General features: G+C 42.3%; 4 protein-coding genes across 4 annotated transcripts; 2 read left to right on the plus strand and 2 right to left on the minus strand.

The window, feature by feature from the left end:
- The first annotated feature begins 1,320 nt into the window (after positions 1-1,320).
- Positions 1,321-5,865, plus strand: vac14 (vac14 homolog (S. cerevisiae)). Its single transcript, XM_061089992.1, has 2 exons — positions 1,321-1,686; positions 2,595-5,865. Exons 1-2 carry the CDS (start codon positions 1,321-1,323, stop codon positions 4,569-4,571), a joined length of 2,343 nt encoding a protein of 780 aa, XP_060945975.1. The 3' UTR covers positions 4,572-5,865.
- A 2,965-nt stretch (positions 5,866-8,830) lies between these two features.
- On the plus strand, positions 8,831-11,504 carry trim35-13 (tripartite motif containing 35-13). The gene is made up of 6 exons (XM_061089758.1): positions 8,831-9,253; positions 10,111-10,206; positions 10,295-10,525; positions 10,634-10,656; positions 10,748-10,866; positions 10,954-11,504. The coding sequence occupies exons 1-6, from the start codon at positions 8,852-8,854 to the stop codon at positions 11,487-11,489; spliced, it is 1,407 nt and encodes a 468-aa protein (XP_060945741.1). The 5' UTR covers positions 8,831-8,851; the 3' UTR covers positions 11,490-11,504.
- Positions 11,505-11,576: 72 nt separating this feature from the next.
- slc27a1a (solute carrier family 27 member 1a) lies at positions 11,577-23,503 on the minus strand. The gene is made up of 13 exons (XM_061089759.1): positions 23,365-23,503; positions 19,500-19,667; positions 18,335-18,729; positions 16,365-16,532; positions 15,689-15,758; positions 14,721-14,812; positions 14,514-14,623; positions 14,189-14,398; positions 13,979-14,105; positions 13,725-13,862; positions 13,308-13,472; positions 12,710-12,856; positions 11,577-12,606 (listed from the first exon to the last, which is right to left on the minus strand). Exons 2-13 carry the CDS (start codon positions 19,664-19,666, stop codon positions 12,449-12,451), a joined length of 1,947 nt encoding a protein of 648 aa, XP_060945742.1. The 5' UTR covers position 19,667; positions 23,365-23,503; the 3' UTR covers positions 11,577-12,448.
- Positions 23,504-25,132: 1,629 nt separating this feature from the next.
- Positions 25,133-27,210, minus strand: ptger1c (prostaglandin E receptor 1c (subtype EP1)). The gene is made up of 2 exons (XM_061089314.1): positions 26,344-27,210; positions 25,133-25,372 (listed from the first exon to the last, which is right to left on the minus strand). Exons 1-2 carry the CDS (start codon positions 27,208-27,210, stop codon positions 25,133-25,135), a joined length of 1,107 nt encoding a protein of 368 aa, XP_060945297.1.
- Between the last annotated feature and the right edge of the window lie 552 nt (positions 27,211-27,762).

A 27,762-nucleotide genomic window follows, 5' to 3' on the forward strand; every position in this document is an offset into this window, starting at 1 on the left:
TGGATGCCACCGGTCAGCTAACGGTTCCCCCCCTATGGTTCCCCCCGGCGGAGAGGGACCCAAAAAAGGCTAGATGTCTCGTCTGCGTTGCCGGCCAACGGAGACGAACGTCCGCACATGGCGGCCATCTTGCTACAGGCAGCTCGCTCACCCATAACATTGTGTTGGTAGTGGTTAATAACCATAACCTGCTAAATTTTCAGCCGATTTTTAAACGGTTTGGTTTTTTATAAACGTCAGAGATGTAGATATGACACTGCATAAATTATTCATTTTTTTTAGAAAATAACATAATTATTCATAAGTCTGGAATAATTATGTTATTTGCAAAAAAAATATTAATTTTTCATTAATTAAAAAAAAAATTATTCATTTTTTTTAGAAAATAACATAATTATTCATAAGTCTGGAATAATTATGTTATTTTCAAAAAAAAATGAATAAGTTATGCAGTCATTTTAGAAAATAACATAATTATTCAATACTTATGAATAATTATGTTATTTTCTAAAAAAAATGAATAATTTATGCAGTGTCATATCTACATCTCTGACGTAGATATTCATTCATTTTTTTTTAGAAAATAACATAATTATACATAAGTCTGGAATAATTATGTTATTTTTTAAAAAAAAAGTATTCTTTTTTTTTTAGAAAATAACATAATTATTCATATGTCTGGAATAATTATGTTATTTTCAAGAAAAAAATGAATAATTTATGCAGTGTCACAACTACATCTCTGACGTTTATAACAAACCACATCGTTTAAAAATCGGTTGAAAATTGAGCAAGTTATGGTTATTTACCACTACCGACACAATGTTATGGGTGAGCGAGCTGCCCCGTAGCAAGATGGCCGCCACGTGTTGCCGTCCGGCTCCGTCGAACGAGACATCTAGTCTTTATATATGATTGAAACATTTAAACAGATGTCGCCTCTCCTCCAGTAGATGTCCAGTGGAAGTGAACCGCTCCGTGTCGCTTCCTTTAAAAATAAAAAACACACAATAGCCGTTTCCACTTAAGCTAACTGAAGCTAACGGTTCCCCCCCCCAGGCGGAGAGGGACCCAAATACATGTAGCAACCATGACGTACTTCCGGCGGATGCCACCGGTCAGCTGCGTCGCATTACAAAACTTCCTGGTTCGTCCATTGAAACAGATGTCCCCTCTCCTCTCGTTAGATGTCCGGGGAAAGTGAACCGCTCCGCGTCGCTTCCTAGCCGGTTTTACCCCTGAGACCCCCACCCCCTACCCCCCCACCACCGCCCCCCCACCCCCTACCCCCCCACCACCGCCCCCCCACCAGCCGCCACCATGAACCCGGAGAAGGACTTCGCGCCGCTGACGCCCAACATCGTCCGGGCTCTGAACGACAAACTGTACGAGAAGAGGAAAGTGGCCGCCCTGGAGATCGAGAAGCTGGTCCGGGAGTTCGTGGCCCAGAACAACTCCACGCAGATCCGCCATGTGATCCAGATCCTGGCGGCGGAGTTCGCGCTCTCGCAGCACCCCCACAGCCGCAAGGGGGGTCTGATCGGCCTGGCCGCCTGCTCCATCGCCCTGGGGAAGGACTCGGGTCTGTACCTGAAGGAGCTGATCGAGCCGGTGCTCACCTGCTTCAACGACTCCGACAGCCGCCTGCGCTACTACGCCTGCGAGGCCCTGTATAACATCGTGAAGGTATTATTATTATATCACCATTACTATTATTATTATTATATATACTGTTGCTGCCATTATTACCATAAACTGCTTTTATATTGGTATAATTACTATCATATATAAATATATATTATGTTATATTATATACTATATATACTGTACTATTCTTATATACTGTCTAACAATAACATTACCATCATATCATCAGTACTATTACCATCATCTTGCCACTGCACCTTATCTACCTATTTATCTTGTGTTTCTGTTTTTATTCTTTCTACCTCAATATGTTTTATTTTATTGTATTGTATTTTATTGTATTCAAATATACCGGCTGCTATGACGACTTAATTTCCCTTCGGGGATAAATAAAGTAATCTATCTATCTATCTATCTATCTATCTATCTATCTATCTATCTATCTATCTATCTATCTATCTATCCATCTATCCATCCGTCTCTCCGTCTCTCCGTCTCTCCGTCTCTCCGTCTCTCCGTCTATCCATCTATCTATCTATCTATCTATCTATCTATCTATCCATCTATCTATCCGTCTCTCCGTCTATCTATCTATCTATCTATCTATCTATCTATCTATCTATCTATCTATCTATCTATCTATCTATCTATCTATCTATCTATCTATCATCTATCTATCTATCTATCTATCTATCTATCTATCTATCTATCTATCTATCTATCTATCTCTCTATCATCTATCTATCTATCTATCTATCTATCTATCTCTCTATCTCTCTATCATCTATCTATCTCTCTCTCTCTCTCTCTCTCTCTCTCTCTCTCTCTCCCTCCCTCCCTCCCTCCCCCCTCTCTCTCTCTCTCTCTCTCTCTCTCTCTCTCTCTCTCTCTCTCTCTCTCTCTCTCTCTCTCTCTCTCTCTCTCTCTCTCTCTCTCTCTCTCTCTAGGTGGCCAGGGGGGCCGTGCTGCCCCACTTCAACCTGCTCTTCGACGGCCTCAGTAAGCTGGCAGCAGACCCGGACCCCAACGTGAAGAGCGGGTCCGAGCTCCTGGACCGACTGCTGAAGGACATCGTGACGGAGAGCAACAAGTTCGACCTGGTGGCGTTCGTCCCGCTGCTGAGGGAGAGGATCTACTCCAACAACCAGTACGCCCGGCAGTTCATCATCTCCTGGATCCACGTCCTGGAGACGGTGCCGGACATCAACCTGCTGGACTACCTGCCCGAGATCCTGGACGGGCTCTTCCAGATCCTGGGAGACAACAGCAAGGAGATCCGCCGGACGTGTGAGGTGGTGCTGGGCGAGTTCCTGAAGGAGATCAAGAAGACGCCGTCCAGCGTGAAGTTCGCCGAGATGGCCAACGTCCTGGTCATCCACTGCCAGGTCGCCGACGAGACCAAGCTCACCAACGACCTGATCCAGCTCACGGCCATGACCTGGATGAGGGAGTTCATCCAGCTGGCCGGCCGGGTGGTGCTGCCCTACACCTCGGGCATCCTGACCGCCGTGCTGCCCTGCCTGTCCTACGACGACAGGAAGAAGAACACCAAGGAAGCGGCCAGCGCCTGCAACCACAGCCTGATGAAGCTGGTGACCGCCGAGGATGACGAGGATGAGGAGGAGGAGGAGAGGAGTGGCAGCACGGTGTCCCCGGCCCGGGAGGAGGGGCCGCCCCGGACGGAGGCGGACTGCAGTGACGTGCTGAACGCGTCCCAGGAATCCGTGGGTTTCAGTAACATCAGCTTCTTCGCTCCGGCGAGTTCCGACCGGCCTCAGGTGACCCTGGACCTGGATGGGATCGTTCAGGTTCTGGACCGGCACCTCCACGACTCCTCCACCGGGATGATGACCCGCATCGCCGTGCTCAAGTGGCTCTACCACCTCTACATCAAGACGCCGCGCAAAATGTTCCGCCACACCGACAGCCTGTTCCCCATGCTGCTGAAGACCCTGTCCGACGAGTCCGACGAGGTGGTCCTGAAGGATCTGGAGGTGCTGGCTGAGATTGCGTCATCTCCCGCCGGCCAAACGGACCAATCGGGCGCCTGCGACGGCATCGACAGCAAACTGGTGCTCAAGGTCCCGGGCTCCAAAGCGGTTGACTCCTCCCCCTCCACTCCCAGTATGAACTCCTACTTCTACAAGTTCATGATCAACCTTCTGAAGCGCTTGAGTCAGGAGAGGAAGCTCCTGGAGAACCGAGGAGCTTTCATCATCCGGCAGCTGTGTCTGCTGCTCCACGCCGAGAACATCTTCCACTCCATGGCCGACATCCTGTTGAAGGAGGAGGACCTGAAGTTCGCCTCCACCATGGTCCAGACGCTGAACACCATCCTGCTCACCTCGGCCGAGCTCTTCCAGCTCCGCAACCAGCTGAAGGACCTGCGCTCCCAGGAGAGCTGCGCCCTGTTCCGCTGCCTCTACCGCTCCTGGTGCCACAACCCGGTGGCCACGGTGTCGCTCTGCTTCCTCACGCAGAACTACAAGCACGCCTACGACCTCATCCAGAAGTTCGGAGATCTAGAGGTGACGGTGGACTTCCTGATGGAGGTGGACAAGCTGGTGCAGCTCGTAGAAAGCCCCATCTTCACCTACCTGCGGCTGCAGCTGCTGGACGTGGAGAACAACCCGTACCTGATCAAGGCGCTGTACGGCCTGCTGATGCTGCTGCCGCAGAGCCAGGCCTTCCGGCTGCTGTCCCACCGCCTGCGCTGCGTCCCCAACCCGGAGCTCATGAGGACGCTGGACGAGTCCCGGGACGTGGACTCCAAGCAGCAGACGGCCTCCAGGCGGACCTCCCACGCTCAGGTGGATTACAACGAGCTGCTCCAGCACTTCGACCGCGTCCAGAGCAAACATCTGGAGGTCAGACACCAGCGCTCCGGGCGGGCCTCGGACCACCCGGACAGGAAGCTGGTGTGAAGTCTCTGTGCCGCAGCGACCTCAGGTCATCGAGACCAGTGAGAGACGGGTGAATCATGTTGGGACGTAGATCTAGTTGAACTGACAGATGCTAATGAAGCCAAAAAGTATTAAGAGATTTAAAAACCTATCAGAGAAGCACTGGATCTACAATTCATCTTCAATAACCACCTCTTATGTTTGAACGTTTCTTTGCTAATAAAGAGGGAAAGATTATGCAACATAAGTAAGATACATTTAAAACAGGAAACAGATTTAATACTCGTCAGATTGTCTTTAATGTGAAGACTCAAAGAATGTGCATAGAATCACAACCAGCTGTGGTGAGGATGTGGTCATATCCCGAGTTATAATCAGCTGCCTATAGGCTCTTTCTTTTCCAGCATAAATTAAATATTATTTCAACCGAAACTGTCACGCATACCAGTGTTTTAATATTTCACTTGTTTCATTTGCTGTCCACGTGAACCTCAGTCTTTTCACGCTGTTTCCTTCTGAGCAGAACAAATACAGCGTGAACTCTTTGTTGCCTTAATCTCACGACAGCCAGGAAAGACGTCTGCACCCGGCTCGGCCGCGGTGAACTCTGGGAGCCGTGGTGACTGATCGCTGGTATAAACTCTGGTTAGAACCCGGACTGTTCCTCCTCATTTCTCTGTTATTACAGTTGATCAGAAACTTGACTTGAAACACTTCCAAAGCTTTTATTTCACTTTCGCCTTCTTATATAATCTTCAGCAGATTTGTATCTGTCTCTTGTTTGTGAAGTGTCTGTTTGTCTTGCATTCCTTATTTAGAAAAGATCTGACTGTGTCATTTTTGTGTGGAAATTATTAAAGTGGACCACATGTTTAAAATCATACTTCCTTTTCCATGTCTGGGTATTACACAAAACCTGTGTATTTATAAATGATGGTTGAGGAAGGAAAAGAAGAAACCACTTCCTTTTCTTCGGTTAGAACCTGAAGCCTTTGAAATGTTTTAAATCAATATTTTGCACTTGATTATATTATAGCAATGTTGCTTATTGTACACCAGGCTTGAAATTAAGTCAGTCTTACTTTCCGTTTAAATGTTTAAAACGCATTTTTAATCATTTTGTTTAGGTGTGTGCTGTGATTAAATGTTAAACGCTAGACTTTATTGAAGCGAATGAATGGTTGTATTCAAGCAGCAGACTTTAAAAGTTTGCTTGTACATATTTAATTGTAAAGAAATATAATCTTTCACCTGTTCAAATGTTTCCTAGTCCTTAAAAACAAATCACTGCAGTAACTGTAAAATTGTAACTAAACTGATCATAAAAATATATAAAAATCTAATTCAACAGTGTTTCTGTATCAATGTTTTTTTCATAATTGCAAATGAAAGCGGTTGAAGTCAAAGCTTTGAAAACAACTTAATATGCAAACACGTGACATCAGAAAAAATATTTCAAATACAGATTAAATTCCTCAATGTGAATTTAAATTGTAGATCTCACTGCTGCATAGTAAAATAGCACATTATACGATATAGCTTCTATATCTCTCTCTTCCATATCTATGGGATTTACTTTTCGTGAAAGTTTGACGTCTCCTCTCCAGTTGAAAACCTTGGTCTGGAAATGAGCTGAGCTGTGGTGAAACCAGAGGAGCCGGGTCTCTCTCGTCATCACTCATCGGCTGCCGGCCCATATGCTGCTGAACACCCATGGTACATAGTGTCCATGGTTAATATAGGTCTTAGTCCCTGGTCGAGATCCTGTGAGTCAGGAGGTCCCGTGCTGCATCAGTAGCTCGTTTGCTTTTCCAAACTACTTTTGCACCTCTAAGGATTTTTTAACTCTTTTTTTGGAGCAGTTCTGGAAACAACATGGTGATGAAGATTGAACCGAGAGTCTTGGATTTCCACAGAAATGATCTGAAGCTCATGGAAAACCCCAGTTTCTCCTCTGTGCTGCTGATCTGGACTCTTCCACTGATCACCACTTCATGAATCACAGCATGTTTCCCTTAAAGGACACATTCAAGGATTGTAAGGTAAGTTGAATGAAAATACCTTTCAAGGTTTAGTATTTCTTTCTCATTTTAAAAGTGTTTTAAAACTTAACTCTAGAAAAGTTAATCCACAAAGTCAGAACACGTTGAAGACCAGATTAAGGTTTGTATAATTTACTGGATCATGGTTATATTCTTAGCTGCTATCGTTAACAGAATTTGTTGGAAATTAAAAGTTCTACCCAAGAAACTTTAGTTTTTTTGCAGAAACAGCTGTAGAGAACATCTGTTTCCCGAGGAGTCCCTGCTCTTCTCCAGGGGATCTGTGATGTAATGCACTGGAGATGATTCGACTCTCAGTTGCTCATTATCCCTGTTTGCTTCGGTATCACACACACACACAGACTCACACTCACACTCACACTCACACTCACACACACACACACACACACACGCACACACACACACACACACACACACGAACAAGCACACACACAGACTCACACTCACACTCACACACACACACACACAGCATCCAGCTGTCCTTCCCCAATTAATGTCATCTCAACAAGTTGGAATTGACTGTTGCGTGTTCAACAAATGTCTGTTATGTGTAAAGGTTTAAAAAGCGATTCACCAAAAATAAAATGACATTAAACTATGTTTAGTAAAACAACTAAAACCACAATGACTTTGTCACCAGAACCTAAAGCTTATCAATGGAATTGATATTTAAAAAAAACTTTAACTAAAAGAAATAACCATTCAAATAAATATTTATTGTCTTAAATTACTAATACCATTAAATACATATTAAAATAAAATAAAAATGGCTAAGTTTAGATTGAGGCATGATATTTTACAATTTAACCATACATTATAATAGAAAACCAAACTGCAACCAAATTTATAGAACTCAAAGTGAGAAAAGACCAGTCTTGCATAAAATATTAACAAAAATGCTCATCTCTTTTCTGCGTTGTCTATTTTGTAAAATAAACGTCTTCATATCTGTGCATATTTTCAAATATAAATGTAATATTACATAACATTACATGTTATTTACCTGACGCTTTTGTCCAAAGCGACTCATTTTTTTTAGTACACTCAACATTTATAATATAATGCATGTCTCTGAAAGGCTAGAATCAGACGATATTATAAGGCAAGGGATTTTTCGTTCTTCTATCATCTTCACTTTTTTGCAATTTTTTGTTATATTGCCATATTACAAATGATATTATGTTGAAGAAGGTCTTATTTAGAAATCCTTTCAGAATAATGGTTTCTAAATTATTGGGCTGTTATAAGTGTGAAGGACAAATGCTCAATGAGCTCATGTGTGTGTGACCGATACAACACACAGCAGTAACATTCCTGTCCGTGTGATTAAATACGTGACGTACAGTGTATTAATTCCCAGAGTTCAAGCAGCACGGGTCTACTCACTGTTTCCCTGTGGCAGGATCATATTCTGCATGGCTCATATCTCTCTCTACGCACTTGGTCTATTTTAGATGCAGCGTTTATTCTGGTAATCGGAGTCCCACAACAACGTCCTGGGTTACAGGTCAAACAAGGTCAGCGAACTGTTAAATACTTTGGAAATTGACAAATGAATCTTCACAATGCTACTGTTGGAATATCCTGCTTTTTACAGAAAAAAGACAGCGAGAAATGTGAGCTACGTTCAGAGTTTTTGGGGGAGTTTGGACGTCAAGTTTTAAAAATAACCATGCGTCAGTTCTTACAAAGCTGTTGCTCGTAGCTAAAGGTATCTGTGAAAATGAATGTCCCAGTCGTCAGCAGGAGGATATTTCTCTACTCACATAACTTCAGTCCAGATCTGTCTATTTATATGTCCACCCCGACTCCTATTTTAGAGGTTGGTTCTCTGCAAAGTCTTAATAACACTGTGACAGGCTGTTTCAACAGTCTTCTCAAATCACTAACTTGGAGGTGTTTGTGGCATAATTCAAATCTAAAGTCCCTCCTGAGTGCAAATCCCTCCGCTGTCACCCTCCTCTCCTCTGTCATGCTCAGGTTATCCAAAGCTAATATTTCCTCGGAGTGTCACAGATAAAGAGTCCATTACATGTGACGCCAGTTTGTTTTATTCTGAGCTGTAGTGTTAATGTGAGAATGAGCAATGTGCATGCTCTTCAAAGCATCCCAACAGGGGATACGACTTGGAGGAGCTAAAGCATTAACACTTATTTCTGAGGGTAAGATGAGGAAGCTGTGCAGAGCCATGGGAGGGGCCTGGGATCCACGCCTGCCATCCAAACCCTGAGAGGGAGAATGGCCAGCAGACGTGCTCATCCCGAGGATGACCTTTCCTGTCCGATCTGTGGTCATATTCTCAGCCAGCCAGTGGTGCTCAATTGCAGGCACCGGTTCTGTAAAGCCTGCCTGAAAGACAGCTGGGACACACAAGGCGCTGGGGACTCACACTACTGTCCTCTGTGCTGGCGCCGTTCCTCCATGGAACAAATCGTGGTGAGCTCGGTGCTGGAGAAGGCCTGTGTGTCATTCAAGGAGGACAGCAGGAAGAACGACCCCGAGGCTTGTAAGGAACATGGGGAGAAGCTCACCATGTTCTGTTTGGAGGATTTGGAGCCGATCTGTGGGGTGTGTGTGAAGGCAGATGCACACTCTGGACACAGGCTCTACCCCATCGGGGAAGGTGCTCATGACTGTAAGGTAGGCAATGTGAAGGTCTCATGGTTGTTCTCCACAATGTTTCACCTTGGCAGAACATTGTTAACCAACTTCAGCTACTTTGGAAACCTGGCGTTAACAAAAAGTATATAACAACAAGTATTCTTGCAGATTGCTGCAGTGTTAATGATATTATCATTGAGATATGTCACTTTGATAAATGTGAAGACTTGTATCTAAGGTCAACAGTAGTGTGAGTGAGCCTTAAAATAGAAATGAGAATGTTTGCTTTTTACTTTTTCTGCAAATTCACAAATAAATTCCTAGTATCTATCCATGAACACATGAATAGAGGTGACACTTTTATAAATTACACCTTTCCAAAATTGAGAAAATGTCTCTCTGTGTATTTAACTTGATTAATTACTACCTTTATGCTTCTCTAAGCCTGAAATGCTGACATGTGCCAAGGTGTTTGGCCGGGTTCATTAACTTTCTAATTTTAGCTTTATATTTTTGGTTTGTCGTTGCTGCCGGGGTCCCGAGAGGAATGAAACTCGACTCCCACAAGGTTTCTGTGATGCGACATTCCTTCTACTCCTGCAGTCCTCACCAACCGGGACACCTTGAGTAAACATTGTCCTTACGTGTCCATACCTGGACTCTAAGCCACACTCAGCTCGAATTTGTTTATGTGAGAAAGGCATTAGATCACCCAGCGACGAGTTGTCGTTTGCTTTGATCCCGCTGTATTGTTCAGCTCCGCATTTACATGGAATGCTGTCGTGGGAGAGTATGTGGCAGCTGTATAGGCCCCGCCCCTCATTGTGCCGGGAGCCTGGCCACCTGCCATGTTGACCTTGTTTTTAAGTGTCAATGCCATGTAACTGACTTTGCAGGAGGAACTGAAGAGTGCTCTGGTGCCTTTGAAAGACAAGTTGCAGCTGTACAAGAAGGCGAAGGTGGTCTGCGAGGGGATGGCCGAACACGTGAAGGTACTTTGAGTCCCATCAGCACCAACTGTTACTAAGGGCACCACCAGTGTGGAGCTGGTGATCACCCATCCATCATGTCTCTTTGCAGAACCAGGCTGAACACACGGAAACGCAGATCCGAGAAGAATTCGAAGCCCTCCAGCATTTCCTGAAAGACCAGGAGGCTGCGAGACTTTCCTCTTTAAAGGCCGAGGAGGCTCAGAAGAAGCTGATGATCAACCAGAGAATCGAGGAGATGAACAACGAAATGACGTCTCTCTCCAACACCATCAGATTAGTGGAGCAGGAGATGAAATGTCACGATATTGCATTTCTGAAGGTAGATCAAACAGATGCTTCAGATCTTTGGTTTGACAAATCTTAACCAGCTATTGCTCGACATTCACGTGCACAAGAATTCATGAAGTTTGTCCACTTTGTTTTTTAGAATTACAAGGAGACCGTAAGGAGGTAAGTGTTATCACCACATCGAATATCTGGTTAAACCTTTTCTTTGTGAATAAAATAGATCAACAACTGACTGCTAACGTATTTTTTTCAGAACCTGGCGGAATTCCCTCGACCCACAACGGATCTCCGGTGCTCTGATCGATGTGGCCAAGCACCTGGGCTCACTGAAGTACAAAGTGTGGGAGAAGATGAAGAGTATAGTTAGATACAGTGAGTTCCTCAAACCAGGTCATGTGTTCTTAGTCAGCTCTTTCTTTGCCATATTAGTAACTTCTACTTCTTTTCCTCTTTCTGCAGACCCTGTGATTCTGGATCCCAACACAGCCGCTAGCTGCTTCATCCTCTCGGAGAATCTCACAGTGGTGCAGAACTCGACCCAGATCTTCAAGCTGCCGGACAACCCCGAACGCTTCGACATCAGCGCCGAGCTGCTGGCCGCTGAGGGCTACTCCTCTGGACGCCACAGCTGGGAGGTGGAGGTGAAGGACAACACCTACTGGGTGGTGGGAATCGCCAGCGACTCCATCAACAGGAAGGGGAAGCACGTGCTGACCCCAGCCGAGGGGTTCTGGACTATTCGCTTTCGCAACGGAGAGCACAAGGCCTGCACGGCGCCGTGGGAGCCGCTGACCATGACTAAGAAGCCGGAAGTTATAAAAGTGGTTTTAGACATGGACCGAAGCAAGGTGTCCTTTTACGACCCTGGAGAGAGAACGCCTCTCTACACATTCATGGATGTCATCACACCCAGGGCCTTTCCCTACTTCTGCAGCGCCTGCAAAGAGCATCCACTGAGAGTCCTACACACCAGGATATCCTTGTCAACAGACTAATAATTCAGCATTATTGAAGGAGATGATTACAGTTTACAGCTCATGAAAATCTGTAAATGCACTTCAAATGAACGACTGAAACAAAGAAATGTTTAAAATACTTTAATTTGCGTTAAAACAAATGTAGTCTGAATGATTTGAACTTGTAAACAGTGTCACAATCTCTACCACTCATATATTACTACATTGATAAGATTTATTACATAATATAATATTAACAATGTGTGACTCGGGTTTGCATGGCACACAATTACTGTGGTTTTTCTTTTTAACCCTTTTCCAAGAAAAAGATGATACAGGTGTGGAGTTTCATATAAGGCACATACAGTACGTGTATTTGCTTACCCAAGCCAGTGTTGTTCAGAGGCTCAATTATTAACATCTGAGATTAGTTTTCCATTTCATTAAAAAGACTCTATGGTTAGTGTTGGATTTAGTTGCCTAGTGTACAGCATGTGGAAGTCTGGTCTTTTGAGTTTCATCCAAACACATGGCTGTAAGTATCTTCACTCTCAAGTGTTTCCTAGACCTACACAGAAATAAACTTGCAGCATATTCCAAACATTGGTAAAATACCCTGTAACAGAGTTTGACTCGACGCTACCCGTGCAGTCCTAATCACGTTACTGTAACATGCTCCTATGTCACACGGGTTATGGGAGACACCCATTCTATGACTGGTGAGGCTCAGAGGCTTTTTGAGGTGTTCTTTTAATATTTTAAAAAAGTTATTAAAGAAAAATAAATGCCCTCACGTTGTGCCCTGTCCTCATACAGTGTTAAAACTTCATCTGTAACAGTGCTCTCTCTCTCTATGTAAGTAGTTCTCTCAACTTCCATGAGCAGTTAAAATCCAGGCAGGTCAGACTGATGCCAACACCAGCCCATGACTGTTCTTCTCCATCTCTCCACCGTCGGTCTCCCAGAGGCACCTTCACTGCCCTGCTGCGGCCGACACGTCATAGAGACATTCGTCCCTCCGCTATCGCACTGTAGAGCTCCTCATCAACAGCCTCATAACGCGCCGCTCTGGCGTTCAGAAAGTAGATCTGGTCGGTTGTGAGCCGTGGGTCGTATCCCTCCCTCTGCAGCCGGGTCTTCTGAATTTTGAATGTACCTATGCAGGAATGTGGAGATGGACAGATGGTGATTCATTGATATGAAATCATCAGTGGTGGTTGCTGGTGTTATGGACTCAGAAGGGATATGGGAGAGGTTACCTGTGGTGTCTACATTTGGGGAGATTCGCAGGAACACGGGTCGAGCGTACGGAGGAAGAGCACGTTGGACCTGCTGCAAGAAATCACTGCAGTCGAAAGTCCCTGTAGCATCTGCAATGGCTGCCATGCCTGCTTTACCCTCCACACCTATAATAATAACCCTGGCGTTAACAAAAAGTATATAACAACAAGTATTCTTGCAGATTGCTGCTGGAATTAGTGTTGATGATATTATCATTGAGATATGTCACTTTGCTAAATTTGAAGACTTGTATCTAAGGTCAACAATAGTGTGAGTGAGCCTTAAAATAGAAATGAGAATCTTAGCTTTTTACTTTTTCTGCAAATTCACAAATAAATTCCTAGGGTCTACCCATGAATACATGAATAGAGGTGACACTTTTATAAATTACACCTTTCCAAAATTGAGAAAGTATTGCTTTCTGTGTATTTAACTTGATTAATTACTACTAATAATTAAGAGACGTGGAGATAAATGGTTACCAAGTAGTGCGTACGGGCAAAATCCATATGTGACAAAAGGTAAACAACACTTATGGTCTCAATATAAAGCTAAAACAACAAAGTTAACAATCACCTGGCACGGCAGCACCATACACGGCCACATCGGTCTGACCCAGGAGACTGCTGAGGATCCCCTCCACCTCAGTGGTCGAGACGTTTTCTCCCCTCCAGCGGAATGTGTCTCCGCCGCGGTCTCGGAAGTACATGTATCCCAGGTCATCCATCACCAGCACGTCACCTGAGAGACAGACATACGAGTCATAACTATGTCTTGTCCACAATCATAAACTAGTACTCCTAATATTACTCACACTGACGAAGGAAGCCAAGTTTTCAAGTTTCAACATTTAGGAGCTATAAATATCTTTATCTCCAACTTTTTAAGACTCCTTGCATTTTAAAAAGAAAATGCAAACAGCAAGTAACTGTAGGTTCAGTGCTATAATGCAATATTACTATTACATTTTGAAGAATACAAAGAATTGGCAACCTGATAAATATGCAGAGTCGTTTTTCTTGAACACATTGTGAGCGATCTTCTTCTTGGTAGCATCCTGATTCGCGTAACCATCAAATCTTCGTAGTGGGTCCTGCTGGTTGATGCGACCCACCAGAAGCCCCGGCTCCCCTGCAGGACAAGGAGGAGTTGGACAGACATATTATACTTTCTTTATAAATAATTAGGCTTATATACTATTAAATTTAACATGCTACATCCAGTAAGGCCATCTTTGTATTAGTTACCAGGACGGCAAGGCACACAGAGGCCCCGGCTGTCTCGAATCAGCTCCATGTTGTCCTCGTCCACCCTCACCAGGCGGATGGGGTACACGTTGGGGAGAATGCGGCTGTTGAACCCACAGGCTCCCACCTGGCAGGACAAGAAATCAATTTCACTCTGATCCACTGCACATCGGATCAGTGAGCACACAAGTAACCACGGCGACTGCTGACCTTGCCGTCCATGTTGGCGATGCTGCAGTTGCACTCCGTGGCGCCGTAGAACTCGCCGATCTGCGCCACCCTGAACCGCTCGGTGAAGGCCTCCCACACGCTCGGGCGCAACCCGTTCCCCACCGCCAGCCGCACCTTGTGGTCCTTCTCCGACGGCCGCTCCGGCTGAGACAGGAGGTAGCGGCAGATTTCCCCGATGTACTGCACCACCTACAAAAGAGGAAGTAGACTTGTTATTGTGGCAGAGGAACAAAGTCATGTTTTATTATGGTTGACCTCATAAAAATATGGCAGATCTTAATATTTCCCAAGCACACGCTCTCACTGTGCAGTTGTATTTGATGCAATCTTCCCAGAAACGACTGGCAGAGAATTTCTTTTTCACCACCACAGTGAGGCCGTGGATCAGACACTGCCCGACTCCCATGATGTTACCTGGCAGGAAGAGAAAGCTCACACGTCAGAGATGGGAACATTAAGGGGGGGGGGGGGGGAGTGTATTCATTAAGAGCTGGAGGGTGACTGCACTCACCTGCTGAGTGATAGAGAGGCAGGCAGTCATAGATGATGTCATCATGGCGCATGCGGAAGGCAAAATACCCAAAAGCAGCGATTCTGTAGTAGCTGTCATGGGGACAAACACACATATATCATGACAACCATAGATATATATATATAATAAAGACTAGATGTCTCGTTCAACGGAGCCGGACGTCACCACATGGCGGCCATCTTGCCAGAGGTTGCTCGCTCACCCATAACATTGTGTTGGTAGTGGTAAATAACCATAACTTGCTCAATTTTCAACCTATTTTTAAACGATCTGGTTTGTTATAAACGTCAGAGATGTAGTTATGACACTGCATAAATCATTCAATTTTTTTAGAAAACATAAATATTCATAAGTATGCAGTGTCATATCTACGTCTCTGATGTTTATAACAAACCAAACCGTTTAAAAATCGGTTGAAAATTGAGCAAGTTATGGTTATTTACCACCATAGATTTATATATAAAGGCTAGATGTCTCGTCCGCGTTGCCAGCCAACAGTCCGGACGTCACCACATGGCGGCCATCTTGCTAGGGGGCAGCTCGCTCACCCACAACATTGTGTTGGTAGTGGTAAATAACCACAACTTGCTCAATTTTCAACAGATTTTTAAACGATCTGGTTTGTTATAAACGTCAGAGATGTAGTTATGACACTGCATAAATTATTCATTTTTTTTAGAAAATAACATAATTATTCATAAGTATGCAGTGTCATAACTACATCGTTCAAAATCGGTTGAAAATTGAGCAAGTTATGGTTATTTACCACTACCAACACAATGTTATGGGTGAGCGAGCTGCCCCCTAGCAAGATGGCCGCCATGTGCAGACGTTCGTCTCCGTTGGCCGGCAACGCAGACGAGACATCTAGCCTTTATTATGTAAATCTATGATGACAACTGTGGAGGGTGGTGTTTTCTTTTGAGTAGTTGTTCAAGGAAACGTACCGACTGTGAACCACGATGGCGGCCTTGGGGAGTCCCGTGGTTCCAGAGGTGTAGATGTAAAACAGACGGTCTGCAGAAGAGAACACAACAGAGCTTTACATTTACAAACTGGAATCTTCACCGCTTTTCATTCACTGAGGGGATTTCACTGGTGAACCCGAAGAAAGACAGAACAGAAAATAAAGTCAGAACCAAACGTTTTTCATGGCAAAACAGACATTTGAACTGTTAAGTACAGGATATCGTAGACTCACACCCTAAATGCTGACTTATACCATATGTTGTTTAATCTGAGACAGATGTATCATTGTTATTCAGAAGGCCCACACCTTAACCAATCATACCTCCTCCAGAGAGATTGTGCTGTCCAGAGAAAACTGTCATTATCTGTCCTGAATTAAATATGACTCATATCTCTCAAAGTTCTGCACAGTCAAGCATTCACGTCCCCAGGTTTGAGTTAAATAATTACTGGGAAGCAATTTCAGATCAGAAACTTGACAACAAAAGGAAAAATTCATTACTGCACTGCATATCCCTGGGAATTCAAAATAGTGCAAAACCGGTTATCAACCAAACAGGATTTGGACTCTGTTTGAAGAGGGTTATGTAAAATGAAACTACTCATTAGCATAGATATTACGTTTCAAATCCAGTAAGGAGATAAGGTACTCACCGCTCATGCCTTTAGGGGGAACACAAGGTGTCGGAGGATGTCGGGAGGCAGAGGCTAAACTTGGGTCCAGAGGTTGAGCTCCCAGAGAGGCTGCATGTTCTGCACTGAGCTCTCCGGTGGAAAACCGTACCATAGACTGGGAGATGGAGGAACTGACTTCCAACATGGCTACAAGAGGGAGAGGAGAGAGCGTCCGTCAGGTCAGGTCGTTTTCATGAATACAAACTGTAAACACATATTTAATAATTTTGGGAAAATAATCAAAATACGTTCTGAAGCCATGTTCAATCCCAGACAACTGATTAATAGAACGGCTTCATCTTAGTGACCAGAGACCATAAAGACAAAGGTTGTGTTGTCACCAAGAAAGGTTAAGTCTATATACACATATTTATACATGTGTACATGTTATAATTACTATTATTATATCATATCATATCACCATTACTATTATATATACTGTTGCTGCCATTATTACCATATACTGCTTTTATATTGGTATAATAACTATCATATATAAATATATATTATGTTATATTATATACTATATATACTGTACTGTTTTGATATACTGTGTAACAATAACATTACCATCATATCATCAGTACTATTACCATCATCTTGCCACTGCTCCTTATCTACCTATTTATCTTGTGTTTCTGTTTTTATTCTTTCCTCCTCAATATTTTTTATTTTATTCTATTGTATTTTATTGTATTCAAATATACCGGCTGCTATGACAACTTAATTTCCCTTCGGGGATGAATAAAGTAATCTATCTATCTATCTATCGATCTATCTATCTATCTATCTATCTATCTTAAGCAAATGTTAATCGAGTTCACAAAATGATGGAGAAAGAATTTCACGAGCACTGTGATCACTGATGAGCATGTGCTGATGATAGGTCTGAGACCATCACAGTGTTTGGTCCACACACAAGAGACGGAATATTAACCATGTGACACCACAGAGAGAAACGTTGAGCACCTCACATGATGTCAGACAAAACAGGAGATTTCCCCTGAGGTTGATCAATGTTTTACTTTGGCCTCTAGCGGCCGTATAGTCACAAGTGGTATAGTGATAGATAGATAGATGGATAGATGGATAGATGGATAGATGGATAGATGGATAGATGGATAGATGGATAGATGGATAGATGGATAGATGGATAGATGGATAGATGGATAGATGGATAGATGGATAGATGGATAGATGGATAGATAGATAGATGGATAGATGGATAGATGGATAGATGGATAGATGGATAGATGGATAGATGGATAGATAGATAGATAGATGTATAGATGTATAGATGTATAGATAGATAGATAGATAGATAGATAGATAGATAGATAGATAGATTACTTTATTCATCCCTGAAGGGAAATTAAGTTGTCATAGCAGCCGGTATATTTGAATACAATAAAATACAATAGAATTAAATAAAAAATATTGAGGTAGAAAGAATAAAAAACAGAAACACAAGATAAACAGGTAGATAAGGTGCAGTGGCAAGATGATGGTAATAGTACTGATGATATGATGGTTATGTTATTGTTAGACAGTATATAAGAATAGTACAGTATATATAGTATATAATATAACATAATATATATTTTTATATGATAGTAATTATACCAATATAACAGCAGTATATAGTAATAATGGCAGCAACAGTATATATAATAATAGAAAATATAATAATAATAATAATAATAATATGTACACATGTATAAATATGTGTATATAGACTTATATATACAAAGAATATACAGAGAGTATGATATAATATGATATATAGTAGAGGTATACATATAAGTATTTGACTATACAATAGATAATATATATACTATGAGTGTTAGAATATGTAGACAGCTTAGAATAAACGCTGCCACTTATAAAAAATGTAAAACTAAATACAAAACGCCATGAATCGGCATTTTCCTGCCCGAACACATTCTTACCATCTGCGAGTTCAGCTCCGAACACGATGGCCCGGGACCCCGAGACCCCGACGCAGTGCACCAGGGAGTCACTGCGCAGGTTGAAGTTGATGAGAGCAGCCTCCACCCCGACCTTGGCCAAGCCCAGCCAAAGTGCCACCTGCAAGGGTCTGCTTTCCATGAAGAGGGCCACCACGTCCCCGGAGACCCACCCCTGACCTCTGGCCCAGTGCGCCACGGCGTTGCACTGCTCGTCAAGCTGCGTGAAGGTCCACGTCTCGCCCGTGGCCTCGTATATCAGCGCTGGTTTGTTTGGGTAACGTTTCACTGTCTGGGCGAAGATGGAAGGAATGTTGGCTCCATTTCGCATGTAGCGCCACAGAGACAGCTTCACTCTGAACAGCACGTACAGGCCGCTGTGGGGGGGCAGAGGGGGGGGGGTCAGGGGGAGTGAGGATGTACATCGGAACACGAGTAGGGTTGCAAAGGGGCTGAAAGTTTCTGGTAAATTTACGGAAACTTTCCATGGGAAGTTAAGCTTGGGAATTTTGAAAAAAAATAATACGCAAAAGACGCTACTGAGGCCTGTTGTAGAGTGAAGGACTAGTCAGGTAAGTTTCCATGATATTACTGGGAAAATATATTAGCATGCTGATTGAGGATTGTTCATCTGTTCATCTAGCCTATTTCCATTCATTTATCCATCAATTGTAAAATATTTTTACAGACGATTCCAATTGTTTGGCTAACTATTTATATCTCTGGCATTGCATTAGTGTTTTTTTACAAACTTTTTTCTCATCTTATTCTACAGAACAATGCCACGTGCACTCTCTCATGTGTGGAGACATTTCACCCCATCCAATGTAGAAGGAAAGGCTGTGTACATTTGCAAATACTGTGCAAAGACCTATGTTAAGAATGACACAACGATGCAGAAGCATATAGTCAAGTGCCCAAAGTTTCCTCAGGGCTCAAATCAGCCTATGACAAAACAAAATGTTTATATTTATGTCTGTATATGACAAGGTAAATACAGTTAGTATAAATTACCCACAACATTTCTAGTTTATTCCTGTTAATTAATTAATTAATTCCCATGGAAAGTTTCCAACTTTGAATATTCCCGGGATTTTGCCACCCTAAACACGAGCATCAGAAATGTCACCGCTCTCATCCAACTTACATGAGGTCTCGCTTGGCGGTGCGAGCTGCAACATAGAAGTATTTCCAGCTCCTGGTGCCCAGGTAAACCCCGAGTCCTGCGGCGAGACTCCAGGGCCAGGAGACCCCGAAGAGACGCAGCAGCCCCATGGAGCCCAGAGAGGCCGAGACACTCGCTGCACTGTGCATCCTGTCAGGAAGGAAAAGGAAAAGATGAGCTTTGAGGAAAAGTGATGAATTTCCCTCAGGAAATTGAATTACCGTAGAGCAGGCTGTGCATCAAATAAATATATTTCTTACTTAATTATACTTATTATATTGCATTAAATAGTATTTCCATAATAGTTAACTATTGTATTATAGTTAAAAATGTATGTATGTATTGATATGCATTGCTAGACGATCAATATTTGATTTAGATATATCTAAATAAAAGATCTGACTTTTTTTTAACAGTTTATGGATATTTAGGGCCCGTGCACCGAACAGTAGGAGACAGTGGGAGGCCCTATTTAAATTGTAAGGATTATCACCAGGGACCAAGCACCTCCGGTGGGAGGACCTGTTGTATTTCGAAGGATGAACAGGTTTAGTATTTCCCTTTCGGGCTTTTTCAGGACCTAGACATGCTCAAATTATTGCCAAGTTTGCAGGGAATTCAAAACCCCCAAAAGTTTATATTCTGGCATAATTTGAAATGGGCGTGGAAAAATGGTTCAACAGCGCCATGTAAGGAAAAGCCCCTCAGTTAGCTTTCACCGATCTTCACAAAAATCGTAGCCCAGGTGTATCATGACCAGACAAACAAAAAAGGTCGGAGGTGCAATTGGAGAAAAGCAACAGGAATCCCGCCCTTTTGACTTTCGTCGCCATATTGGTCATTTTCCACATTTTTACTTTGATGTACTTGTCTCAGGGCTTTCATCAGATATATTTCATATGGCGATGAAAACTTACCTCAAAGATCGATTTTTCGCCACATGGTGTGACAGGAACTACTTTGTGATCCACAGGTGTATCATGACTAGGGACGGAAATCGGCAGGGACCTCCCGATACGATACGATCACGATACTTAGGTGGCGATACGATATGTATTGCGATTCTGTGGGTATTTCGCTTCTGTAAGTATTGCGATTCGATATTACGATTTCCTGGGATTTCTTTTGGTTATTTTTTTTTTTTTAAGTACTGGACCATGGAAAAATGTTGAATCATACGTTCAAATACAACACAGTCAAATTCACTTAGAGCTTGACAAGTTTCATTTCAAATATTAACATTAACTTAATGACTGCCGGGCAGCCAATAGAGAAAATAAATAAAAATGTGCCCTATTATTGTAAAGCCCCTGTCAACTGCACACAAACTGACAGATTAAGAAATGTAAGCCACTTAGGCTACTTTTAAACAATTAATAAAAGGTAAATTAAATAGAATGAATAAAAGTTTACTTCAAATATAAACTTTGAAATAAACAAAACATGTAGGCAATACAAAGCTAGTGCTTGGGTATGTTTAGATTCTTGTGCAAAAACAAGAGCTGGTCAACATGCTCTGGGGTGATGTTGCTCGGGGGCCCCATATATCCCCCACGTTTAAACCAATAAATATGTTTAAAAAAAAAAAAGAATCACAAGAATCGCGATTTGTAACTGAATCGATTTTTTTCCCCCATCCCTAGTCATGACCAGACAACCAAAAAAGTCTAGAGGTGCATTTTTACTTTGGGGTACTTGTACCAAGGCTTACATCAGATCGACTTCAATTGAGATGTATGGACCATGAATCCTTTGATGCTGAGCCGTCAACAAACAACTCCACTCCTGCAGTGACAGGGTCAGTGGTCAAAGATCAAATGAATTTTGAATGTCTGGTAAAGGCGAAGTCTCTCTTTCTCTCTCTCTCTCTCTCAGAATTGGGACATTTCCTCAAACCGTGTAAACATTGAGGTAAGGAGAAGGTTCATCCTTCGCCAAAGGAGACGATGTTGTCATTACTCCACTCTGCATTGTCCTATCAACACCAAACTTCTGTCTCATGATCAGAATCCAAGCCTGAACAGCTCCATGTGTCAATATTTCCTCAGGGTCATAGCGCCACCTACATCAGAGCCCCTACTTGAACGGATCTATTTTACATTGGATTTTACAAATTACAGTTACTTAAAGACGTAAGAGGCATTAAGATAAAACTTTTCCGCCTCTTTACACATTTTTCTATCTCAGTTTGCGTCAAAACTCAAACCCTGCATTTGACTTCTTTAGCTCCATTTTGTTCACCTCTTATCATGATGTATCGTAACATGATTTCCTTCCAATTGATTTATCATCCCTGTGTCATCATATTATCATTGTATCGAATCCTATTGTGAGTTACCCTGTGATTCCCAACCCTAATATATCATGCATGTATTTCCAAATATTGGTATTATTGTCTATAGAATATAAAGATGTTGTAAGCACTTGTTCATCGGATTCATCTGGAAATTCGGACTGATGCTGTTTGTTTAAAAAACACACTTATCTTTTGCTATACTTTGTGTGTGTGTGTGTGTGTGTGTATTGTAGGGATGGGGGAAAAAATCGATTCAGTTACAAATCGCGATTCTTGTGAATGACAATTTATTTATTTTTTTAAAACATATTTATTGGTTTATACCTGGGGGGATATATGGGGGGGGGGGGCAACATCACCCCAGAGCATGTTGACCAACTCTTGTTTTTGCACAAGAATCTAAACATACCCAAGCACTAGCTTTGCATCGCCTACATGCAAACAACAATAGCCTACTTTTTGTTTATTTCAAAGTTTATATTTTAAGTAAACTTTTATTCATTCTATTTAATTTACCTTTTATTTATTGTTTAAAAGTAGCCTAAGTGGCATACATTTCTTAATCTGTCAGTTTGTGTGCAGTTGACAGGGGCTATACAATAATAGGGAACATTTTTATTTATTTTCTCTATTGGCTTCCCGGCAGTCGTTAAGTTAATGTTAATATTTGAAATAAAACTGATAAAGCTCTAAGTGAATTTGACTGTGTTGTATTTGAAGGAATGATTCAACATTTTTCCATGGTTCAGTATTTAAAAAAAAAAAAAAAAAAACCAAAAGAAATCCCAGGAAATCGTAATATCGAATCGCAATACTTACAGAATCGCAATACCCACAGAAATCGCAATACGTATGGTATCGCCACCTATGTATCGTGATAGTATCGTATCGGGAGGTCCCTGCCGATTCCCGTCCCTAGTTTATACGGGGGATATATGGGGGGAGCAACATCACCCCAGAGCATGTTGACCAGCTCTTGTTTTTGCACAAGAATCTAAACATACCCAAGCACTAGCTTTGCATCGCCTACATGCAAACAACAATAGCCTACTTTCTGTTTATATTTTAAGTAAACTTTTATTCATTCTATTTAATTTACCTTTTATTTATTGTTTAAAAGAAGCCTAAGTGGCATACATTTCTTAATCTGTCAGTTTGTGTGCAGTTGACAGGGGCTATACAATAATAGGGCACATTTTTATTTATTTTCTCTATTGGCTGCCCGGCAGTCATTAAGTTAATGTTAATATTTGAAATAAAACTGGTAAAGCTCTAAGTGAATTTGACTGTGTTGTATTTGAAGGTATGATTCAACATGTTTCCATGGTCCAGTATTAAAAAAAAAAAAATAACCAAAAGAAATCCCAGGAAATCGTAATATCGAATCGCAATACATATCGTATCGCCAGCTAAGTATCGTGATAGTATCGTATCGGGAGGTCCCTGCCGATTCCCGTCCCTAGTGTATTGTGTAAAACACTACGTTTGAGTTAGTTAACACCAGAGTGAATACACATGAGTTAGCATCGACCACACACAACCTCTTCTTACCTCCCAGTGGAAGCCCCGGGGCGACGTCACCCTTCACCCACTGCCCTCGAGGCTCCTCACAACTTGTTCTTCAAGTTTGCCCCCCCCCCCCCCACCGTGGGCACCGACAAGTACCGGGCTTGTCCTCCGTTTCCCGGGGGTGGTGGTGGGGTGGGGGGGCTACGTGAGGACACAGCTCCGACGTCACCTCTTCACACCGACCGACCGGTTCTCAAATAACCGGAGGAGCACTTTCTTTCCAACAGTTGGATGCTAATCAGCTCGGTGGTGGTTGTTGTTGTTGTTGAGTCGTTTTAGAACCGGACGCTACGTGTAGATGAGTCACCTACCGACACCGGGGGACTCCCGCCGGCTGCCTGCGGGCTGTGGGTTTCCGGTGAGGGCTCGGGAACCGGGACCGGTCGAGCTGGGAGAGAGAGGAGCGAGCTGCTGGGAGCACCGGGCGGTTCTCTCTACTCCATGTTGAAGTGAGGCTCTGTCACAGAAGCCCCGCCCATCCCGGCAGTGAGCGGCCTCCAGCGGCCTCCCCATTGGTTCACCTCGACGCTTCTTAAACCGGTCTCGTTTTCTGATTGGACGATACTTGCGACCGGCTGGTTGCCAAGCTACGTGATTGGCTGGAGACTTCAAGTGGTAGTGGTGCCGGCACGGATTACTAAATACTTTCTACTTTGTTTGTGACAGTTTATGGTTTTGGATTGTGTCCGAGTTTGAATATTAGATCTTTAGGCTAAGCTCCAGATCAGTGGGTGGCAGTAATGTGCCCTACAGAAGAAGAAGAAGAAGAAGAAGAAGAAGAAGAAGAAGAAGAAGAAGAAGAAGAAGAAGAAGAAGAAGAAGAAGAAGAAGAAGAAGAAGAAGAAATAAATAAAGAATCCTAATAATCAGTAGAAGAAGAAGAAAAAAATGAATAAATAATTCTAATAATCAGAAGAAAAAATGAATAAATAATTCTAATAATCAGAAGAAGAAGAAGAAGAAAAAATGATTAAATAATTCTAATAATCAGTAGAAGAAGACAAAATGAATAAATAATTCTAATAATCAGTAGAAGAAGAAGAAAAATGAATAAATAATTCTAATAATCAGTAGAAGAAGAAGAAAAAATTAATAAATAATTCTAATAATCAGAAGAAGAAGAAGAAAAAATGTATAAATAATTCTAATAATCAGAAGAAGAAGAAATAAATAAAGAATCCTAATAATCAGTAGAATAAGAAGAAAAAATGAATAAATAATTCTAATAATCAGAAGAAGAAAATGAATAAATAATTCTAATAATCAGAAGAAGAAGAAGAAAAAATTAATAAATAATTCTAATAATCAGTAGTAGAAGAAAAAATGAATAAATAATTCTAATAATCAGTAGAAGAAGAAGAAAAAATTAATAAATAATTCTGATAATCAGAAGAAGAAGAAGAAAAAATGAATAAATAATTCTAATAATCAGAAGAAGAAGAAATAAATAAAGAATCCTAATAATCAGTAGAAGAAGAAGAAAAAATGAATAAATAATTCTAATAATCAGAAGAAGAAGAAGAAAAAGAAAAAATGAATAAATAATTCTAATAATCTAATAAGAAGAAGACGACCTTCATGATGTATATTTGACGTTGTGATTCCCCATTTGTCATAGTTTGCCCTTCAAGGCCACCCAACCATGTGGAATTCATCGAACCCAGATGCCAATAACATAGCAAAGTTCCCCCATTTTCCACACACATCAAATAAAGTAATTATTTCCGTTCTCATGAGAGGAGCAACATGGTCATTTTAGACTGAAGGTTTGCCTGCGTCCGTCTGCGTAGGAACTATCGGCCGTCTCTAACCGCCTCTGAGTGTCGAAACAGAAAACTCTGAAAAGCACCGCTCTCCTCAGCAAGATGTAAACCCAAGGGTCCAAGATCTGGTTCCAGGAAGCCATACGTAAACCCAGGAGAGTGAATCCATCTGGATCACTGTCGGAGGGTCTGGGGCTTTTGTTGATCTGCATCACAAGAATATGGACCTGTAACATATGGGAAATATCGATGATGATGTGTAGCCAGCCAAAGCTTTATAATGTACAATATTGTTTTAAAAAATACCTAACTATAAAAGGTGGAGATGGTTCCAGAAACAAATTATTCAATCTAAATATGTATTACTGATAGGGTTGCAAAGGGGCGGAAAGTTTCCGGTAAATTTCCAGACACTTTCCATGGGAAGTTAAGCTCGGGAATTTTGGAAAAAAGATAAGCAAATTAAACGCTGAGCAATAAAAACATCGTTTTTACTTTGATGTACTTGTCCACTGTGCATTCTTCCATCACATGCACAGATAACTCCCAGCATGCTTCACTCTACAGCAGGGCTATTGAGGCCTGCTGTAGAGTGAAGGACTAGTCAGGTAAGTTTCCATGATATTACTGGGAAAATATATTAGCATGCTGATTGAGGATTGTTCATCTGTTCATCTAGACTATTTCCATTCATTTATCCATCAATTGTAAAATATGTTTACAGACGATTCCAATTGTTTGACTAACTATTTATATCTCTGGCATTGCATTAGTGTTTTTTTACAAACTTTTTTCTCATCTTATTCTACAGAACAATGCCACGTGCACTCTCTCATGTGTGGAGACATTTCACCTCATCCAATGTAGAAGGAAAGGCTGTGTACATTTGCAAATACTGTGCAAAGACCTATGTTAAGAATGACACAACGATGCAGAAGCATATAGTCAAGTGCCCAAAGTTTCCTCAGGGCTCAAATCAGCTTATGACGGAACAAAATGTTTATATTTATGTCTGTATATGACAAGGTAAATACAGTTAGTATAAATTACCTACAACATTTCCAGTTTATTCCCGTTAATTCCCGTTAATTCCCGTATATTCCCGTATATTCCCGTTAATTCCCGTTAATTCCCGTTAATTCCCATGGAAAGTTTCCAAGTTTGAATAACCTGGAATTTTGCAACCCTAATTACTCACAAGAAAGGGGCTCCAGCACACACAGGAAACCACAGTGAGCACCGCCAGTTGAGCCATCATCTCTACGTCCAATGTGCAGAAGAAGGAGGAAGTTGATGCGGAAGATGGACGACGTGTGCAGCGACCTGTTGATATTGTCGTATTGGTGTTGCGGGGGTTTATTCTGGCCTGCAGCAATGCCACAGCACTCAGGATGTTGCAGAGCAGGGAAAGAGCGAGCGCCGTGAGGCCCAGACATGAGAAGGCCAAAGCCAAATAGGTGTCAGGTGTAGATTGGGGTTGATGGATGGGTAAGAAACACCATGTTCCAGGAAACTGGGTAGTGTAAGTCCCTATGGCAAAAAAAGGTAGAACTGCCAGCATGAATGCAAGAGAAGACAGAAAAAACACAACAAGTCGTACATGAGTCACTGTAATCACAGCAGCATGGAAAAACGGCTGAGTGATGGCCACGCAGCGCTCCACCGCCATCGCACCACCAAACAGCAAAGGGCATAAACCAAAAAACACCATACTCGCCCCAAAGACCAGACAGAATGTGGTGGGCTTCTGGGCTTGCATCTTATACGGCTGCTCCATGTGTAAGTACAGAGCAAAGGCTCCTGGGATCACATGACCTCCCAGGTCAGCGGCTAGCAAGGCCATCGTCAACAGCAGGAACGGCGCTTTGGATTGGCGGTGGAATCGGAGGCGGGATCTGGTCAGGACGCAAAGAGCGGCGAGGTTGGAGATGGCACCGAATGTCATAATGAAGCAGGACATCCCTATGCCTGAAGATCTGATGGGCGGCCATGTGCTGCTGTTCAGCCAGAGACTGAGCTGCTCCGAGGAGTTGATCTTCATGTCCTGGTGGAGAGTGGAGGGCATAGGTTAGAAAACAGGGAAATAAAGTCATGAGTAGTATGTGTCGTCATTTACAGAGAATTAGGAACACATTAAAAAAACTGGACATAGTTTAAAGCCACCCATGTTTCAATGTCGTCCTATTCTATTATCTTAAGAAGGGGTTTTCAACCGGTGGTCCGCGGCCCCCTGGTGTTCCGTGATGGCATTGCAGGGGGTCCGCAAAATTCGCTTTGATATTTCAACACATTTCCAGATTACTCTTGAATATCGTGAAAAATATCTAAAATAAGACAAAAATGTCTAAAATAATAAAAAATGTGCTGGTGATCATGAGGTTAAACTTAAGTAGGCCTCAATTGTTCGTGTGATATTGTATGATATTCATTTGTGACATATTCTGCATTACTTTGTCATCTTCCCTCTTCAGTTGTAGCCCCAGTTTATGTTGATTGTTATTGATCACCGTTACTTTAACGTTCTCTCAACATGTCAGCTACATGTCTGTACCTTTAAGTCATGAACGTTATATATTGATGTACATATGGTTCTGAGATGCAGTACAACTACAAACTG

The sequence above is a fragment of the Limanda limanda genome, chromosome 17 (assembly GCF_963576545.1).
Source record: "Limanda limanda chromosome 17, fLimLim1.1, whole genome shotgun sequence".
Lineage (NCBI taxonomy): Eukaryota > Metazoa > Chordata > Actinopteri > Pleuronectiformes > Pleuronectidae > Limanda > Limanda limanda.

Bases quoted from the DNA above. Each gene is read 5' to 3' on its own strand.
- trim35-13 (XM_061089758.1), top strand. From the start codon at position 8,852: ATGGCCAGCAGACGTGCTCATCCCGAGGATGACCTTTCCTGTCCGATC. The intron at 10,657-10,747 runs GTAAGTGTTATC...TATTTTTTTCAG, and splicing joins TACAAGGAGACCGTAAGGAG to AACCTGGCGGAATTCCCTCG. The intron at 10,867-10,953 runs GTGAGTTCCTCA...CTCTTTCTGCAG, and splicing joins GAAGAGTATAGTTAGATACA to ACCCTGTGATTCTGGATCCC.
- vac14 (XM_061089992.1), top strand. From the start codon at position 1,321: ATGAACCCGGAGAAGGACTTCGCGCCGCTGACGCCCAACATCGTCCGG. The intron at 1,687-2,594 runs GTATTATTATTA...CTCTCTCTCTAG, and splicing joins CCCTGTATAACATCGTGAAG to GTGGCCAGGGGGGCCGTGCT.
- ptger1c (XM_061089314.1), bottom strand. From the start codon at position 27,210: ATGCCCTCCACTCTCCACCAGGACATGAAGATCAACTCCTCGGAGCAG. The intron at 25,373-26,343 runs GTGAGTAATTAG...CATATGTTACAG, and splicing joins TGTGCTGGAGCCCCTTTCTT to GTCCATATTCTTGTGATGCA.
- slc27a1a (XM_061089759.1), bottom strand. From the start codon at position 19,666: ATGCACAGTGCAGCGAGTGTCTCGGCCTCTCTGGGCTCCATGGGGCTG. The intron at 14,106-14,188 runs GTCAGCAGTCGC...TTGTCCTGCCAG, and splicing joins TCGCCAACATGGACGGCAAG to GTGGGAGCCTGTGGGTTCAA. The intron at 13,473-13,724 runs GTTGCCAATTCT...TCTGTCTCTCAG, and splicing joins CGACTCTGCATATTTATCAG to GTGACGTGCTGGTGATGGAT.